Source organism: Carcharhinus amblyrhynchos, chromosome 6 (genome assembly GCF_965287045.1).
Source record: "Carcharhinus amblyrhynchos chromosome 6, sCarAmb.v2.hapA, whole genome shotgun sequence".
Lineage (NCBI taxonomy): Eukaryota > Metazoa > Chordata > Chondrichthyes > Carcharhiniformes > Carcharhinidae > Carcharhinus > Carcharhinus amblyrhynchos.
Genome location: NC_137329.1, coordinates 47,010,337 through 47,031,092, shown reverse-complemented (window position 1 = coordinate 47,031,092; position 20,756 = coordinate 47,010,337). Strand labels below are relative to the sequence as shown.

Below are 20,756 nucleotides of genomic sequence, written 5' to 3'. Positions count from 1 at the left end.
ATGTGGACATCAGGTGGGGGCAGATTTAGTCTCAGTTACAATGTCCCCTATTGATCAAACCTGATGCTCCATTTGCATTATAATAGAAGAAAAGCTACTAGGCTGAGGTACCACTGTGGAACTTTCCTCCAGTAAATCAGGGCTTTTGGAGACAAAATTGTAGAGTATTTGCTTGACTACTTTGAATGTACTGCATCATATCTTTCCTGATAATGCTCAATGGAGTAGTGCAAAGAGTGCTTAGCCCTTGTAATAGTGCTTAACCTGCACCGGGATTGGTTATTAGACACGTGGAGATGCCGGAGTCAGACCGGAGTAAACACAGTAAGAATTCTCAACACCAGATTAAAGTCCAACAGGTATATTTGGTAGCAAAAGCCACTAGCTTTCATCAGGTGAGTGGGAGTTCTGTTTGCAAATGGAGCATATAAAGACACAAACTCAATTTACAAAATAATGGTTGGAATATGAGTCTTTACAGGTAATCAAGTCTTGAAGGTACAGACAATGTGAGTAGATAGAGGGTTAAGTACAGGTTAAAGAGATGTGTATTGTCTCCAGCCAGGACAGTTAGTGAGATTTTACAAGCCCAGGAAAGTCGTGGAGGTTACAGACAGTGTGACATGAACCCAAGATCCTGGTTGAGGCCGTCCTCACGCATGCGGAACTTGGCTATCAGTCTCTGCTCAGCGACTCTGCACTGTCATGTGTCATGAAGGCTGCCTTGGAGGACGCTTACCCAAAGATCAGAGGCCGAATGCCCATGACCACTGAAATGTTCCCCAACAGGAAGAGAACACTCGTGCCTGCTGATTGTCAAGTGGTGTTCATTCATCCGTTGTCATAGCATCTGCATGGTCTCCCCAACGTGCCATGTCTCGGGAGATTCTTGCCTGCTGTGCATCAGGTAGACAACATTGGCTGAGTTGCAAGTGTATGTACCGTATACCTGGTGGATGGTGTTCTCACGTGAGATGATGGCATTCACCGATAATCAGACACACCTTGCAGAGGTTGCTTGTGGCAGGGTTGTGTGATGTCATCGTCACTGTTCTCCTGAAGGCTGGGTAGATTGCTGCAGACAATGGTCCGTTCGAGGTTGTGCGGTTGTTTGAAGGCAAGAAATGGGGGTGTGGGAATGGCCTTGGCTAGATGGTCATCTTCATCAATGACACATTGAAGGCTTCGGAGAAGATGTCACAGCTTTTCTGCTCCAGGGAAGTACTAGACGACGAAGGGTACTCTGTCTGCCATGTCCCATGTTCGTCTTCTGAGGAAGTCAGTGCTGTTTTTCGCTGTGGCACACCAGAACTGTCGATCAATGGGTCAAGCACCATATCCTGCTCTTATGAAGGCATCTTTCAACGTCTGGCAGTGTCTGTTGCAATCCTCCTCATCTGAGCAGATCCTGCGTACATGGAGGGCTTGTCCGTAGGGGATTGCTTCTTTAATGGGTTTAGGGTTCCCAGCCTCAACCGGGATCTTGGGTTCATGTCACACTATCTGTAAGCCCCATGACTTGCCTGGGTTTGCAAAATCTCACTAACTGTCCTGGCTAGAGACAATACACATCTCTTTAACTTGTGCTTAACCCTCTCTCCACTCACATTGTCTGTACCTTTAAGACTTGATTACCTATAAAGACTCGCATTCCAACCATTATTTTGTAAATTGAGTTTGTGTCTTTATATGCCCTGTTTGTGAACAGAACTCCCACTCACCTGATGAAGGGGCAGCACTCCGAAAGCTAGTGGCTTGTGCTACCAAATAAACCAGTTGGACTTTAACTTGGTGTTGAGGCTTCTTACATTGGTTAATAGAAGCAGGATAAATATCCCTCTACCCTGCCTGATTGTTGGGGCAGGATAATAGGACTTTTGTCCTACTTCTAACAGTGCTATATCAGTCCTGAGAGTTACTGAACAACGAAGAGGGAGACTTACTTTCCATTAAACCTGTGCTTTAAAAACGCATTTAAAGTACTTGATACTGAGAGTGAATGCCCAAAATGGAAAGATTTTCGTTCTTCAGTGCTCATTAAGTATATGACTTTCACAGACAAATCAAGGAGAGAAACACCCGTATTCAAACTCACACAGCCTCAGCTGTTGCTAGTCGCAGTTCCCGCAGTTTCTCCACTTCTTGAGGTTTGTCATCAATGCTCAAGCTGCAATGAGAGAGCAAACTGTAGTTAGAATTAACATCCATCACTGCATTCAGACAAAGTGTAACCCTTACACTTTAGGCTTCGACCAGATCCTGACCGGTGCTGAAATATAATCATATTTTGTGAAAGTCTGCAAAGGAATATAGATAATCTAAGTAAGTGGGTGAGGAGTACAATGTTGGTAAAACTGAGGTCATCCATTTTGGTAGGAATAACGGCAAAACGGACTACTATTTAAATGGTTAAAAAAATGCAGCATGCTGCTGTGCAGAGGTATCTGGATGTCCATGAGCAGGAATCTCAAGGAGTTGGTTTGCAGGTGCAGAAGGTAATTAAGAAAGCAAATGGAATTTTGTCCTTCATTGCTAGAGGGAGTTTAAAAACAGCGAGATTATGTTGCAGCTGTATAAGGTGATGGTGAAGCCACACCTGGAGTACTGTGTACAGTTTTGGTCTCCTTACTTGAGATAGGATACACTGGCACTGGATGGGGCGCAGAGGAGATTCACTAAGTTGATTCTGGAGTTGAGAGCATTGGCTTATGAGGAGAGACTGAGTAGACTGGGGCTATACTCATTGGAGTTCAGAAGAATGAGGGGAGATCTTATAGAAACATATAAGATTATGAAGGGAATAGATAAGATAAAAACAGGGAAGCAGATTTAGGACTGAGTTGAGGAGGAACTTCTTCACATAAAGGGTTTGAATCTTGGAATTCCCTACCCAGTGAAGCAGTTGAGGCTACATCGTTGTATGTTTTTAAGGCAAGGATAAATAAATTTTTGAACAGTAAAGGAATTAAGAGTTATGGTGAGTGGGCAGGTAAATGGAGCTAAGTCCACGAAAGGATCAGCCATGATCTTATTGAATGGCAGAGCAGGCTTGAGGGGCCAGATGGCCTACTCCTGCTCCCAGTTCTTACATACCAAAACCATTTTGCTTTGTCTAGCTGGAAGCAGGGAAGCAACACAGTTCTAATAATAGTCATTGGTGACCCATGCTGGTGATTGCATGAAGACATTGGACAAGTGGCAAGTCAAGTTGAATCCTGACGTTTCCAAAGGAAAGAATCCTGCCAAGACTTGATTTTGAGTGAGTTCAACAATTTCAGAGTGTAAACCTTGCCATTCATTTTGTTTCCTTTCTTTTTAAATTCAGTCAGTAGGACATTTGCTCTAGACACATCTTTTGTTTCTTTCCTTGCTCCATTACCATCCCTTTGGAGGATCAACTGCTGTTTTTCTTGTCTTCCACTCTATCACAAGAACTAGGAGCAGAAGTAGGCCATTTGCTCCTCAAGCCTGCTCCACCATCCAATAAGATCATGGCTGATCTTTTTATGGACTCAGATCCACTTACCCGCCTGCTCATCATAACCCTTAATTCCTTTAGTGTTCAAAAATTTATCTATCCTTGCCTTAAAAACATTCAATGAGGTAGCTTCAATTGCTTCAGTGGGCAGGGAAGTCCACAGATTCACAACTCTTTGGGTGAAGAAGTTCCTCCTCAACTCGGACCTAAATCTGCTTCCCCTTATTTTGAGGCTATGTCGTCTAGATCTAGTTTCACCTGCCAGTGGATGCAACTTCCCTGCTTCTATCTTATCTATTGCCTTCATAATTTTGTATGTTTCTACAAGATTTCCCCCCCCCCATTATTCTAATTTCCAATCAATATAGTCCCAATCTACTAAGTTTCTCACAGATCTTCCTTTGTTCTTGCCTCTCCCTATTATATCTCTTAACTTTTCCCAGTTCTGATGAAAGGTTACAGATCTGAAATGTTAACTGTTTCCCTCTCTCTACACAGTTACTACCTAACTGGCTGAGTTTTTTCCCAACGTTTTCTGTTCCTATATTGGATCTCCAGAATCCGCAGTATTCTACTTCTCCATTAGGAGGATAGAGATCCTGACTTGTAGCAAGATCACAGCTATGAGTGGCAGCCCATGTTTCTGTAGCCAAGGGTGAGGGAAGAATAGTAAGTATGTGACCAAATGGGTCTTTTGGTTCCAGATTAACATTGGTAAACAGTATGACACCACAACAACAAGAACTACTAAACTGTTCATGAGAAAAAGGGTTCTCTTACTCATGCTCCTGTGTACATGCAGTCGGAGTGACCGGAACATCACACTGAAGTTCACCATCTTTTATTTCTGGTTTGAATCGCAAGTCTGAGTTGGGGTGAAGCGTACTGATCGTTTCTTTTGTTTTCCTGACAAAGCTGGAGACACTGCAAAACAGGTCAAAGGTTCAAGAGAAATGTACAAATTACTGCTTCTGCAGAGACATCAGGCAGCTGATCAGACTTGTTAGGTTTATACATGGACGCATGCTTACCTTGTTAGCTCTCACAGCAACAATCACAAGATAGGTTTGGATGAAAACTACTCTTCTGATTGCAATCTTTCCAAATGCCAATCCTACTTTCCTCCTCATGACTGAGGCTATGTGAATCAAACACCCGTTCTGGCACACTATTCCAGTCATTACCACCTTTTGGGTAAAAACAAATGCTTCTTGGCAATTCTCCTAAGCTTGTTGCTCACAACCCTGAACTTGCTCCCTATCTTGTCTGTTGTCTGGCACAGGTGAAATTATTGTTCTGGGTTTACCTTTCCTAGACTGTCCTGTCCTTTTTTATCCAGCACCATGTACAACTGTCAAGTTCCCTCAAGAAATTCCAAAATATTCACTGTCCTCTGAAAGGAGATATAGAAGAGATAACATGCACAATGCATTCGAACTCAACAAGGAGATGTAATCCATCAGTGGCTCAAAGTGAACGTACAATTCTTAAGGTTAAAAGGAGGAAATAATCCATCAAAAAAGCAGCCAGTCCATCAGAGCCCAGTGGAGTGCTACACCGCCTCAGCGAGAGGGACAGGCAGCACTGCTTTTAGCTGCAGTAAAGGCTGCTTTTGCTTAATGGGAGTGTTCATGACACCACTAGAGATAGGGACTGGAATCAGTCATCAGTCTCTTCATGCCTGCTCAGCTAATCAATAAAATCGTGGCTGATCTTCTATCTCAACAGCTTCCCACATTAAATATTTCCTTTCATTCTCTGTTAATCTTTGTATTGAATTTACTGAATGAGCATCCAAGACTCTCTGCGGTAGAGAATTTGATGATTCATAACCCTGTGAGTAAAGAAATTCCAAGGAGCCTAGGCCAAGACTGCTCAATCTCTCTTCAAAGCTAAAGAATTTCAAATAGAAAATGTTGACTTCATGAACAACATCTAGTGAATGCAAAACAAAGACTGATGGGAATATTTTCGGCAATGCTTTCCCCTCAAAGAGCAAAGAACGGCACAGCACAGGAAACAGGCCCTTCAGCCCTACAAGCCCGTGCCACCCATTTTAACACTGAGTGCCTTATTCAAGTCCTTCTTCTACCTACGACTTTTGTCCACGATAAAGGGATGCAAATTTAGGGAATTCTATGTGCGCCAGATTAAGGGAGATCCAATTTAGGGACAATTTATTGACACCAATCAGCCTAAAAGCACGTTTTTGGGGTGTGGGAGGAAACCGGAGCACCCGGAGAAAACGCACGCAAGCACGGGGAGAATGTGCAAACTCCCAAGCCGGAGATCCGACCCGGGTCCCTGTAACTGCACAGCAAACAGTGATAGTCATTGAGCTGTCATGTTGCCCGTCAATTGGTCCAGTTTAAGCATACACTAACGGATGTGAAGCACTAGGCAACTCTCGAAGCAACATCCAAGAGCAGCCCTTGCATGACCCACCATGTGTATGCCCCTTGTTGGCCAACAAGGCGGACCAAATTGCCTGTGGATGTAAAAAGGAGACATCAATAAACATACAACAGACAATACAGACATTAATGGAAGATGCCCAATAGCTCCAACTTGAGGCAGGTGAGACTTAAAATTTGTTGGACAGCTGATAGGAATCTATTATTTCCCAGGAACGTCCTGAGGCTCTTGATCTTTAACGAGAACATTTTTTTGTATCCCTCCATCTCCAGTCTGCTCATGTGCCTATCTAGGTAAGTCTTAAACAGCCCTAGCATGTCTGCCTCCACCACCCTACTTGGCAATGCATTCCAGGCCCCCACAATTCTCTGTGTAAAAACATCCCTCGGATGTTATACTTCGCTCCTCTCACCTTGAGCCCGTGACCCCTCGTGATTTTCGCGACCAACCTGGGAAAAAGCTTCCCACTGTTCACTCTCCTCATTTCTACTACGGTAGAACTGTATAGGCACCAATCACCTCTTGTAACGCAATCTAGTCTGGTGTGAAGATCAGAGGTACTTGTGGCTATTTGATCACTGGGCTACGTCACAGGCCAATTCTGTCCTCACTCAAGACAAAAAATGCCAGATTCACTTTTCAAAAGAGAACTGAGGGATTGGAGTGTGCTCTGTTTCATGAAGACATGGCCCACTTCTGCTTCACCAGGCTGTGCCCTAAAACCAGAGGGCTTCTCAATCCATCGACCGGACCACATAGCAGCCTCAGACAAAGCATCAGGAGGTGGGGTCTGCCTCCTAACCAACACCTTGTGGTGCCTAGACGTAGCAACATTGGCTTTGTTCCCAGGACCTGGAATAAAAGTCCAGGGAACATAAAATGCTAAAATACCAGCCCTACTACCTTCCATGGGAGTTCACCTCTGTTATCCTGACAGTATTTTACATCCCACCCCATGCAGACATGAAGACTGCGCTGGATAAAACGTCCCAAGGCCTTGTTCATTGTGGCTGGGGACTTCCAGGATACCACCAAAGACCCAAACATCCTAGACCAATGCAACACAAATATCATGATGTGGAGATGCTGGCATTGGACTGAGGTAAGCACAGTAATAAGTCTCACAACACCAGGTTAAACTCCAACAGGTTTATTTGGCAGCACTAGCTTTCGGAGTCTCAGGTTCCTTCATCAGGTGAGTGAAGAGCTTTGTTCACAAACAGGGCATATACAGACACAAACTCAATTTACAAGATAATGGTTGGAACGCAAGTTTTTACAGGTAATCAAGTCTTAAAGGTACAGAATGCGAGTGGAGAGAGAACCAAGCACAGGTTAAAGGTGTGTATCGTCGCCAGCCAGGGCAGTTAGTGAGATTTTGCAAGCCCAGTCAAGTCATGGGGGTTACAAATAGTGCGACATAAACCTAAAATCCCGGTTGAAGCCTCATGTGTGCAGAACTTGGCTATTGTTTTCTGTTCAGCAATTCCGCGTTGTCATGTGTCGTGAAGGCCGCCTTGGAGAACGCTTACCCGAAGATCCGAGGCTGAATGCCTGTGACTGCCCAAGTGTTCCCCGACTCAAAGGAAGCACACCTGCCTGGTGATTGTCGAGCGGTGTTCATTCATCCATTATCATAGCATCTACATGGTCTCCCTAACGTACCATGCTTTTAAGACATGATTAGCTGTAAAGACTCGCATTCCAACAATTATCATGTAAATCAGGTGTGTGCCTGTATGTGCCCCGTTTTGTGAACACAGCTCTTCAGCACTAGTGCTGCCAAATAACCCTGAACTTTAACCTGGTGTTGTGACACTTCTTACACAAATATGCCTATTGCTCTGCCACCCATCCACACTTCGGCAAATCAGACCACAAAGCTATGCTCCTGCTCCAGGCTTACAACCAAAAACTGAAAACATGAAAAACCATCAAAGTCATGCAATATTGGTCTGAGGAATCGGATGATCTCCTATGAGACTGCTTAGAGTCAGGAGATTGGTCAGTATTTATATCTGCAACCAGGCTGAACAAATATGTCACTACAGTAACTGACTTCATTAACGTGTGGAAGACTGTGTGCCAAAGAAGCAAGTCCACAGGTCTCCCAACCAGAAACCATGGATGAACAGGAATATACGCTGCTTACTGAAGTCCAGGTCTGAAGTGCTCAAGTCAGGTGACCCCGACCTGTACAAGAAAGCCAGATGTGATGTAGGGAGATCCATCAAAGATGCCAAAAGACAGTGCCGGACTAAGCTAGGGACCCAAGCTAGCCACACAGACCCTCGCCGACTACGGTAAGGTCTGCAAGACATAACAGGCTATAAGATGAAAGCATGTAAAATCACCAGCTCCAATGCACCTCTCCCTGATGGGCTCAATGCAGTCTATGCCCATTTTGGGCAAGAGATCAGTGAGAGAATGCCCTCCACCCTGGACAAATCTGTAGCCGAGGTCACCACTGCAGATGTCAGAGCAGCCTTCTCGAAGGTTAACCCACGGAAAGTGACTGACCCTGATGGGGTACTTAGATGAGCACTCAGATTCTTCATGGACCAGCTGGCAGGGATATTCTCAGACATCTTAAACCTCTCTTTACAACAATCTGAGGTCCCTATCTGCTTCAAGACAACAGTCACCATCCTGGTACCAAAGAAAAGCCCAGCAGTGTACCTTAACGACTATTGTCTGATGGCTCTGATATCCATTATGAAGTGCTTTGAAAGATTAGTCATGGTACGAATCAATTCCACAGATTGCCTGGATCCACTAAAATTCACGTACCGACGCAACAACTCCACAGCAGACGCCATCTCCCTGGCCCTGCACTCAGTTCTGGAACACTGAGGTAACAAAGATACTATTTATTGACTACAGCTCAGCATTCAACACCATCATTCCCACGAAACCCATCTCCAAATTCTGGGGCCTCAGCTCCTCCCTCTGTGACGGGATCCTGCATTTCCTACCCACAGATTGCAATCAGTAAGGACTGGCAACAAAGCCTCCTCCATGATCATCCTCAACACTGTGTGCCCCACAAGACTGTGTCCTCAGCCCTTTACTTTACTCCTTATAAGTGTGGTGACTAGGGGATTTTCACAGTAACTTCATTGCAGCATTAATGTAAGCCTACTTGTGACACTAATAAATAAACCTTAAACTTATTCACCTATGACTGTGTGGTTAAGTTCCCCTTCAACTCGATTTTCAAATTTGCTGATGAGACCACCATCGTGGGTCGGGTCTCAAACAATGACGAGACAGAGTAGAGGAGCGAGATAGAGAATCTGGTGAATTGGTGAAACAACTACAATAACCTCAATATCAACAAAATGAAGGAGATAGTCATCGACTTCAGGAAGCGTAGTGAAGGAAATGCCCCTGTCTATATCAATGGGGGGAGGATGCAAAGTGGAAACATATTTGTAAAAGTTTTTACAAATATATAAAGAGGAGGAGGCTGGCTAGAGTGAATGTTGGACCCTTGGGGGATGAGACGGGGGATTTAGCGGTGGGCGATGAGAAAATGGCTGAGGCTTTAAATAAGTTTTTTGCCTCGGTCTTCACGGAGGAGGACACAAATAGTTTGCCAGATATTAAAGATAGAAGAATGGTAGGAGTTGAGGGCCTGAATGCGATTACTGTCACTAGAGAGGTAGTCCTTGATAGACTAATGGGACTGAAGGTGGACAAGTCCCCAGGACCGGATGGAATGCATCCCAGGGTTCTGAAAGAAATGGCAGAGGTGATAGTGGTTGCCTTAGTAATTATTCACCAAAATTCGCTGTATTCCAGGGAAGTGCCGGAAGATTGGAAAACGGCTAATGTTACGCCGCTGTTTAAAAAAAGGTAGCAAACAAAAGGGTAGGGAATTATAGGCCGGTTAGTTTAACATCTGTAGTTGGAAAAATGCTTGAATCCGTCAAAGAAGAAATAGCGAGGCACCTACAAAAGAACGGTTTGATAGAGCAGACGCAGCACGGATTCATTAAGTGGAAGTCGTGTTTGACGAATTTATTGGATTTCTATGAGGATGTGACTAGTGCAGTAGACAGAGGGGAACCAGTGGATGTGGTGTTTTTAGATCTTCAAAAGGCGTTTGATAAGGTGCCTCAAAAGGTTGCTACAGAAGGTTATGGTGCACTGAGTTGGGGGTAAGGTGTTAGTGTGGATAGAGAATTGGTTGTCTAATAGGAAGCAGAGAGTTGGTATCAATGGGTGCTATTCTGATTGGTGGTTGGTGACTAGTGGAGTGCCACAGGGATCGGTGCTGGGGCCTCAACTGTTCACCATTTATATAGATGATCTGGAGGAGGGGGCTGAGTGTAGGGTGACGAAATTTGCTGATGACATGAAGATATGTGGAAAAGCAAATTGCGTGGAGGGTGTGGAAAGTCTGCAAAGGGATCTGGATAGGCTAAGCAAGTGGGCGAGGACCTGGCAGATGGAGTATAATGTTAGCAAGGGTGAGGTTATCCACTTTGGCAGAAGTAATAGTAGGCGGGATTATTATTTAAATTATTTAAAGGTGCAGCATACTACAGTGCAGAGGGACCTGGGGGTCTTTGTGCACAACTCGCAAAAACCCAGTCTGCAGGTGATCAAGAAGGCGAATGGAATGCTGACCTTTATAGCGAGGGGGATAGAATATAAAAGCAGGGAGGTCTTGCTGCAACTGTACAGGGTACTGGTGAGGCCACAGCTGGAGTACTGTGTGCAGTTTTGGTCACCGCACTTGCGCAAGGATATTTTGGCCTTGGAGGGAGTGCAGAAGGGGTTCACTAGGCTGATACCAGAGATGAGGGGATTGGACTATGAAAGAGACTAAATAGACTGGGTCTGTACTCGTTGGAGTTTAGAAGGATGAGGGAGGATCTTATAGAGATGTATAAGATAATGAAGGGGATGGATAGGGTAGAGGTAGAGAGATTCTTCCCGCTTAGAAAGGATAGCAGGACCAGAGGGCACATCCTCAAGATAAGTGGGGGGGGGGGGGGGGGGGGGCAGGGGCAGTGGGGGGCTGCAGGCAGTTTAGATCAGAGTTGAGGAGGAACTTCTTCACTCAAAGGGTGGTGAATCTCTGGAATTCTCTGCCCGTTGAAGTGGTGGAGGCTACCTCGCTAAGTATATTTAAGTCACGGGTAGATAGGTTTTTGACAGACAAGGGAATTAAGCGTTATGGGGAGAAAGTGGGAAAGTGGAACTGATCCACTTCAGATCAGCCATGATCTTACTGAATGGCGGGGCAGGCTTGATGGCCTACTCCTGCTCCTATTTCTTATGTTCTTAAATGGTCAAGAGCTTCAGGTTTCTAGATATCTAGATCACCAGCAACCTGAGCCCTCCATGCCAACACTAAAGTTAAGAAAGCCCACCAATGCCTCTACTCCCTCAGGAGACTAAGGAAATTTGGCATGACCACTATGACTCACCAACTTTTACAGATGCACCATAGAAAGCATTCTTTCTGTTTGTATCACAGCTTAGTATAGCTCGTGCTCTGTCCAAGACTGCAAGAAACTACAAAGAGTTGTGAATGAAGCCCAGTGCATCATTCCCATCTATTGACACTGTCTATACTTCCCACTGCCTTGCAAAAGCAGCCAGCATAATTAAGGACCCACGCACCCCAGGCATACTCTTCTACCTTCTTCTGTCAAGAGAAGGATACAAAAGTCTGAGGACACATACCAACCAACTCATGGACAGTTTTTTCCCTGCTGCCATCAGATTTTTGAATGGACTTAACTTGCATTAAGTTGATCTTTCTCTACACCCTAGCTTTGATTGTAACACTACATTCTACAATCTCCTTTCCTTCTCTATATACAATATGCTTTATCTGTATAGCATTCTGGAAACAATTTGTTTTTACTGTATACTAACACGTGACAATAATAAATCAAATATCATTCCACTGGTAGTCAATGGCTGCAGAATTCCCTCCTTAGCTCAGTTGTACCAGAACAAAATGCCCTAAATATTATCAAATCTCCCTCGGAGGTACAGCTGAGGAATCAATCCCAGGATCTCTGGTTCAGAGATACACAGTCTTTACCAGGAGTCACTGTGTTTACAGGTGTGTCATGTCAACATTGGCACTAGTGTTGGTGGCAAACAGTTAAGGTTACCTTTCCTTCATAGCCTGCAAAGAGACGCGTGGAGATGTGGAACGAAATGACAATGGAAGATGGAATGGAATCAGTGTCTCACTCCGATCACCTTCAATATTCAAGGAAGAATGGGAGACATTGTCTAACAAATGGAAACAGAAACAAAATGACATCAATGGAGAACAACACACCTCCCATTTGGCACAGGTTCAAGAACAACACCAGATGATGCGCTATGAAAAAAAATTAATCAGCAACAAATGAATGTTCCAAGCAGTATTTTCATTAATCTGCAGTGCACTGTAAAGGAGGAGTTAGGGCTAACATTTGGTAGCAATGCATGTTTCTACTGAACTGACAAATGGGTTAATTTTCTGTGTGGCATTTCTCAAAGGCACTGACCTCATTTAAGTCAATCAAGCAGAGTTTCAGCAAAGCACAGATTTAACCACAGATTAATTGTTCTCCCCAAGGGCATCACCTGTCCTTACCCTGCTCTCCTTGCTCTTCCTCCTGTACAGAAGTAAATTCCCTCAGTCTCTCCTCTTCAGACAGATGGCTGTGCAATGAACCAGAGTCCTCATCTGATTGGCTGCCTCGTCGGCTAATCACGCGATAAATGCCTGAATCTAGGACATTAAAACTCTCCTGAAGGAAAGAAAGCATCAACATTTAAATGCAGCAGCATCTCATGATTTTAAGTTGTGATGCAGAAACTTCTCTTGGATAAAGAGGGAGCCCAGCTCACAGGAAAAGGTTCCAATTTCAGACACTCAATTGGAGATCACCTTCCTCTTCTCCTGTTCTCTCAGATGACACAAAGAAATGGTACTCTTCACCAACCATGGTACCAGTAAAGTACTTGCCAAACACGGAGCATCGATCCCACCCCACTTCATATTTTGGTAATAATGAAAACAAAAGCAAAGAGGGAACAGCAACAAAGTGGGAGGGGCAGTCAGTTACAATTCTATTTTGAAATTATAACTCCACCTTCCTGACCCTGAAAACATGCAGCTTTTCCCAAATACACTCCCTGGTCATTGGTACATCATACAAGTTGTCACTGCTCCTGGATGAATCTAGATTAGTATTGTCCAATATGCAAATCAGCTACAGACATATGGCAAATTGATGCTTCTCCATTTTAGAGCCACACTTTCCTCAGTTATGCTGATGTTGCAGTAGTGGTTTGGTAAGACAAACCAGGGCAGAACTTACACAGTCGACGTTAGGGTCCTGGGGAGTGTTGTCAAACAGAAAGACCTAAAGGTGCAGATATGTAGTTCCTTGAAAGTGGCATCACAGGGACATGGTATAGTGATGATGATGTTTGGCACACTTGTCTTCATCAGTCAGAACAGTGAGAACAGGAGTTGGGACATTATGTTACAACTGTACAATACATTGGTAAGGCCATATTTGGAGTACTGCATACAGTTCTGGTCACCATGCTATAGGAAGGATGTTGCTGAACTGGGAAGGGGGCAAAAAAGATTTAGAAGGATGTTACAGGGACTCAAAGATTTGAATTATAAGGGGAGGCTGGGGCTTTCTTCCTTGAAGCGCAGGAAGACGAGGAGTGAACTTATAGAGGTTTATAAAATCGTGAAGGGCAGAGATAAAGTGAATAGCCAAGATCTTTTCCCCAGGGTAGTGGAGTCCAAAGCTAGAAGGCATAGGCTTAAGATGAGAGGGGAAAGATTTAAAAGGGACATGAGGGGCAAAATTTTCACACAGAGGGTGGTGCACATATGGAATGAGCTGCCAGGTGGTGATAGAGGCAGGTAGAATTATGACATTTAAAAAAGACATTTGGACAGGTATATGGAAAGGAAAGGTTTAGAGGTCTATGGGTCAAATGCAGACAAATGGTACTAGTTCTGTTTAGGAAACCTGATCGGAATGGACAAGTTGGGCCCAAAGGGCTTGTTTTCGTGCTGTATATCTCTATTACTCTATTACAGTGGGTGTGAGCATGGGTGTCACTCAAGACCAGGCTGCTGTTAGACAGGTATCACATTTCAGTTGGACTGCAATTATGTTCGTCAATATCTGTTCTGATGGAAGGTCATTATGAAATGTTAACTGTTATTCTCACCCCAAATGAAATCTGACCTACTGAATATTTTCAGCAGTTTCTGTTTCTAATTTCTTTTTTTTAAAAAGTCAGACTAATTTCAGGTTTCCTGGAAGCAGTGACATGCAAGCTGAAAACATACTTTTTCAATTAATCAAGAAATGAATGAATCAAGAAAAAATGTTTGCCACCTGTTATCTTCTCTCTCCCTGTTCTCAGTGGGTTGCCTGCACTTGGATCTGTAAAACCACTATGCTATGAAAGAAGGCTAGGCCTTCCGAAGGCCAGCAGTCAAGCTCTCTTTGAAAATTTGAGAAACCTAGTGGCCCAGGATGGTAACTGAAGAACTTGGATTTGTTTAGCTGTTAGTTGCGCGTTTTCACAAAAGGTTTGCAAAGCATGAGCACCAAACAGAGAAGCATGGCTGCCAACGAGTGTAGAAATGTGCAGATTTGGCAGGCCAGGATGGTGCCATCCAAATTTGTTCAGCTTTCATATTACATGATCTGCTGAAGTGAGTAATTGAAAGGAATAAAAAACTTTTGGTTTAAAAGGAGAGATTACTGGTGGCTTTCCACAAGCCAATGGTCTATTAATTGTCTGCACACAGTATTCAGAAGTGACAGGCGACTGACAAGCTAATCAGTGGAGATTGGGCAATTCTTCCCCTCCCCATTTCCAACAAAACAATTCTGAAAAAATTGAAAGAGTCAACTCTTGAACAAAATTTGTTTTTTTTGGAAATAAACAGGAACGTATTGTTAGAAAGAGAACACATCAGTTAACAGATTGTCACCACCCTTCAGAGTGTAAACAGCAAGCTGGCTTTGTGAAACAGTTGGATTGTAAAGTCTTTTTGATGTTGGCTCTGGCAACGAGTTTATTGGTCTTGATTGCTAAAGGCTTAAAACCTCAGACATATTTTCAAACAGTTGTGCAAATATTTTGTATCATATGGTGAATATGGGAACCTGATTAGCACAAATATGGCAAGCACTGAAATTTTTATTGGACAACACTCACCTAGGTGTTGCATGTTAATATGCTGCCTAACCCATATGAATAACACTGCCAAGCTGAAAGTCACAGCCACTTTACTCACAAAATCAGTTCAGAAAACAGATATTTTCAAGAGCTAAAGTTAACCAACTACAGGATATTTTCAAGGTCAAATACATATTAACCCCCACAAGCCACCACTAAACCCTCATCCTGAGCTGAAAGCCAGTAATCTCAGCAGACATCTTATACTGAAACATTGCGTTAGGGTGGAAAGTCATCACAAACTACGTACATGAGAGGAAAAGCTGCTCCTGCGGCTGCTGCAGGCTGAATCAAAGGGCTCTAGCTTCAGCAACACCTCTTCCAATCGGGCAACAAGATGGCTCTGTGTGGCAGCATCTAGCTGTGACTTCAGATGCTCCAGTCTGTCCATAGGTAACAGCTTACGAGTCTGTGAAGAGGAGCATCAACAATCAGGGCCATTGTCCCAATATGGCTCAATCAAAACTGCACTTCAAGCCATTTCTACATGGGATCAACTCCTCAAACACTGCCATCCCCCAAGTATTATTAAACAAAAACCCTGAAAGCAATCCCACCTATATAACAGTGACCACATTACATCATATCCCTCTTCCCAGGATCAAGTGACCACAATACACCATATCTTTCACCTCTTATAATAGTGACTATATATTAGACAGTTTTTGCCACAAGGGATTCCATTACACTCTGCCCTCTTTTGCCATACATTATATAGAGGCCCCTGTGTAACAGAGGCCCATATAATTACATCCCTCCTCAAGCTACATCTAACTGTGAATGGTGGCACAGTGGTTAGCACTGCTGCTCCAAGGACCCTGGTTCAATTCCCAGCTTGAGTCACTGTCTGGGCAGAGACTGCACATTTTCTGCATAGGTTTCCTCTGGTTGTTCCCGTTTCCTCCCACCATCCAAAAGACACACTAGCTAGTTGCATCGGCCACGCTAAATTCTCCCTCAGCGTACCCGAACAGGTGCTGGAGTGTGGCAATTAGGGGATTTTCACAGTAACTTCATTGCAGTGTTAATGTAAGCCTACTTGTGATTCTAATAAACAAACTTTAAATGGCCTTTAAATTTTAAACTTAATTGGGGTACATGACCTTGTAATTCTCATGTAGCAACTGCATTACAGGGAAGCCAAACATCAAGATGAGTTCAACAAGGATCATGAAGACTCTAACTGAGCAGAAGAAACCTGGGGTTTGCACAGTGAGAAGCCCCTCTCATGTGATAACAACCTTCAAGACTGCGGAGTTGGAATACTTAGTACAGATCCTGTCTCTGTAGGATTTCAGCATTAGCCCGTTATTAAAATGGTTCTTTAAAATTGCTTTAGAGCTCAAATAGCAAACATCACAAGCATCTTGCTAACCCAAAGTATCTGAGTTCAACTGTGACAGTGGCAGCAGATGCTCACCCTGCTTGCAGTAATGCAGTGCTGGAAGAGGCAGCAGACTTGTGCAGCCAGGGTCCACATGTCCCGCCGAAGCAGACGCTCTGCGCATCGTTCCCCTGACAGGAGACACAGATGAGTTACCCGCCCATCAGCGTGGAGACAGAACAGTTCATTCTTGTAAACAGCTATGTTTTGCACATCTGAAAAAGAGGGAGAAGTAAGGACAAATCAGAGACTGAACAGTCTGGACTTACAGTAAGCTTGGTGAGCCTCGCACAATAGAACATATTCAGGAGTATTGTAGTCACAGAGAAACCAACTTAAATATTTGTATTCATTCTCTCAGCAGCCTACTTGATTGCTATCCCTTCCACAACCCTGAAGTAAATGCAATTTAAAGAAACTTGGTATTTATTACACTTAACAAGGTTAAGACCACATTGACTTACCAAGTCACAGCAAGCAATTCTAGGAAAGAGGGCCGTGAAACTCTGATAGCAATATAAATTATTCATATGGCTACATATTTTAAGAGTTACGTTGAAGGTAAAATAATTTGTTTGCATTTCTATTTGAATCATTCCAAAGCATGCCATATTGTCATGGAGATGGGATATGGGGTCAGAAGTTCTTTTGTTTATCTGTTCTTTAGGTGTTTGCAGACAGAAGAAAGTCATCCAGTTCGGGGACAAACAAAAGGCAGTTGTACTTTTGCTTTGGTGAATACTGCATCTCACCAGATTGGGCACACCACAAGTGGTGATAGTCAGTTAGACCTGCATTTTAAGCAGCAAAAATGCTAAGTTCATCATTCACTGCATGGAGGTGGGTGATGCTCTCAGTTTGGACATTGTGAGGGGAGAGCAGTAAGAGCAAATCTTCTAGCCTGCATCTGGTGGAAAATATCCAGAGTGGTCTTCACAGGGCCTTGTGACAAAAAGCAGCCAGAGTTATCTTAGAAAGCTTTGGAAAGGCAGTTGGATATCTACCAACAGCCCAAACAAGAAGTTGAGGCATCCATAGTTGTGAGGTCTGTAAAGAAAAGTGGACGGTCATATACGTCAAAGCTAATGGAAGGGTCACCATTGAAGCTTACTTTGGAAGAATAGTTGGAATACCGGGGGAATTGTGGAGCTGTAGTAAAAAGTAAAACTGAGTTCATGGCATAAATCATAATTCTAAACTGTGGTGTTGTTAATAATGCTTACTTTGTTTAATTCTCTGTGATATATAATAAAGTTTGTTCTCGCTGAAAAAGGTAAAACCTTGCAGCACAGTTCGATTGATTAATTCCTTGGTGCTTGGATTTCTTCTATTAACAGTCCCTAATGGGATCACAGCACACCACGCAGAAGAAAGTAGTCTGCTTGATCAGCACACCTTCCATCAGTGGTGCACAGCTGTAACAATATGTGCTTTCTACAGATGCACAGCAGAACCCTGCCTAGCCTTCTTCATCCTCCAAACTGGAGATCACTACCACCTGGAAGGGCAAGAATAGCAAAAACATGTGGCTGCAAGTTCCCCTCTAAATCACACATCCTGACTCAACTATGTAGTGCAGAGTTGAATGACTTGCCACCAATAACTAAGTCAAGAATTCTTACTTGGAAGAAGTATAGATCCAAGTGAACACTGTCCCAACAAGACAATGATTTGGAGTGAGTAAGAAGTGAACAATAAGAATTTATATCGAAGACAAAATACAAGTTAATTGCTTCTAAACTCACAATGCAAGTCTAGTTCCTTCAACATCTCACCTTTCAGCTCACTCCACAGCAACACCTGAACGCTCTGCGGAACGAACACATAGATCCCTCGGTCCGTCCAACTCAGAACATAATTTTCACTGTGGGAGGGGAAGAAATCAGAAATGTTAATGTTGTCGTCTAATAATTATTCAGCCGTGTCTGCTTGTTATTTTCTCTGTTTCTCACCTCAAACACAAGAGTCTGGGAAAAGAGATGGATTGTGGAGGACAGGGAGTCATGTTGGAGTGTAGCTCAGATCTGGAAAGGAAATTAACATTTTGATGAATGAATTCCTAAATATAAATGAAAATGAACAGCAACAGCATGAGCTGAAATCAGTGCTTCATGAACTTTTACAGGTAAACATGTCATTGGAGGCAACCTGGCAAACTCAGACAACAGTACTGCTCCTGGGAGCAATCACCCTGAAGTATCCGCTGCATTTGGATTGATTCAGTTACAGCAGCCTCTGCCATGACTGGACCAACTGTGCGCATTTTACAGTGTCTGTTACTGTTGAATCTGTTGCACAGTATAAATGGGACAGATTGAGTTCCAAGAGAATTGGATATTATGAATTGCTTTCAACAGAAATAGCTTTATGATATAAATGGAATGATAGGTCTAGCGGTCAAACAGAACTTGGTACATGTTATATATTTAGATTTTAGTAAGTGGTGGGTGGGAGAACGACCCACAAAGAAGCACAGCTTCTGAGTGGATTAGAAATTGGACCAAAGTACATTGAGCTGCATCAGACTGATCAAGATGCCTTTGGGTCATTGTTAAAATTGCAGATAATCAATTAAGAACAGGAACAAAACTGTATGAAGATGATTGTATATTCTGATACCTGCCCTTGCCCATATCCATGTCTTGCACACAGTCAGCTGGGATCTAAAAATAAATTTGCTGGAATTCACCAAGACATGTAAAAAGCTTGCTAAGTTTAATTTTGGGTTGCACCTTTTGCATTGTATACATTGTGGGCCACCAGCCAGCACCTTGTGCTTCTATAAAAATAGCTTAAATTTCATATGTAATAGAGCTGATGGGGATGGTCAGCAAATAGCAGCAAACAAGCAAACCAAGTGCATGAAGTCACCTTGATGGCTTTGTGAGTGGAAATCATGACTCAAATTTAATTGAGTTTTTTTGTAGGGGTAACCAAGAAGGTAGATGAGGGCAGTGCAGTTGATGTTGTCTACATGGATTTTAGCAAAGCCTTTGACAAGGTACCGCAAGGTAGGTTGCTGCATAAAGTTAAATCTCATGGGATCCAGGGTGAGGCATCTAAATGGATACAAAATTGGCTTCTTGACAGAAGCCAGAGGGTGGCTGTAAAAAGTTGTTTTTCAAACTGGAGGCCTGTGACCAGCGGTGTGCCTCAGGGATTAGTTCTGGGGCCCACTATTATTTGTCATTTATTTTAATGATTTGGATGAGAATATAGGAGGCATGGTTAGTAAGTTTGCAGATGACACCAAGATTGGTGGCATAGTGGACAGTGAAGATAGTTATCTCCAATTGCAATGAGATCTTGACCAATTGGACCAGTGGGCTGACGAATGGCAGATGGAGTTTAATTTAGACAAATGCAAGGGGATATATTTTGGTAGATTGAACCAGATCAGGACTTACTCAATTAATGGTAGGACACTGGGGAGAGTTACAGAACAAAGAGATCTGGGGGTATGTGTTCAAAGCTCCTTGAAAGTGGAGTCACAGGTAGACAGAGTGGTGAAAAAGGCATTCAGCATGCTTGATTTCATTGGTCAGAACACTGAATACAGGAATTGGGACACGTTGTTGAAGTTGTACAAGACATTGGTAAGGCCACACTTGGAATACTGTGTGCAATTCTGGTCACCCTATTATAGAAAGGATATTATTAAACTAGAAAGAGTGCAGAAAAGATTTACTAGGATGCTACCGGGACTTGATGGATTGAGTTTTAAGGGGGGGCTGAAAAGACTGAGACTTTTTTCTCTGGACGTAGAAGGCTGAGGGATGATCTTAGAGGTCTATAAAATAATGAGGGGCATAGACAAGGTATCAATATCTTTTCCCAAAGGTAGGGGAGTCTTAAACTAGAGGGCGTAAGTTTAAGGTGAGGGGAGAGATACAAAAGTGTCCAGAGGGGCAATTTTTTCCACACACAGGGTGGCAAGTGTCTGGAACAAGTTGCCAGAGGTAGTAGTAGAGGCAGGTACAATTTTATCTTTTAAAAAGCATTTAGATAGTTACATGGGTACAATGGGTATAAAGGGATATGGGCCAAATGCAAGCAATTGGGATTAGCTTAAGGGTTTTAAAAAAAGGGCAGCATGGACGAATTGGGTTGAAGGGCCTGTTTCCACACTGTAAACCTCTATAAGAGATTACAATACAGGACAGATAACCTAGTATGCCGTTATGAAGGCCATTGCAGCAAATGGCCAGGAGGTATGAAACATGAATCACTAGG

General features: G+C 43.3%; 1 protein-coding gene across 3 annotated transcripts in view; it reads right to left on the bottom strand.

Annotated features, from left to right (window-relative positions):
- The window catches only part of hps5 (HPS5 biogenesis of lysosomal organelles complex 2 subunit 2), a 57,151-nt gene that overhangs the window by 12,539 nt on the left and 23,856 nt on the right, over window positions 1-20,756 (bottom strand). For all 3 annotated transcript variants that reach the window (XM_080190393.1, XM_080190395.1, XM_080190394.1), the window contains exons 8-15: window positions 18,476-18,547; window positions 18,299-18,387; window positions 16,560-16,738; window positions 15,390-15,548; window positions 12,507-12,663; window positions 12,034-12,157; window positions 4,259-4,402; window positions 2,096-2,167 (exon numbers count right to left, since the gene is read on the bottom strand). In XM_080190393.1, the coding sequence (XP_080046519.1) occupies window positions 2,096-2,167; window positions 4,259-4,402; window positions 12,034-12,157; window positions 12,507-12,663; window positions 15,390-15,548; window positions 16,560-16,738; window positions 18,299-18,387; window positions 18,476-18,547 (996 nt within the window). The remainder of the gene's footprint in view (window positions 1-2,095; window positions 2,168-4,258; window positions 4,403-12,033; window positions 12,158-12,506; window positions 12,664-15,389; window positions 15,549-16,559; window positions 16,739-18,298; window positions 18,388-18,475; window positions 18,548-20,756) is intronic.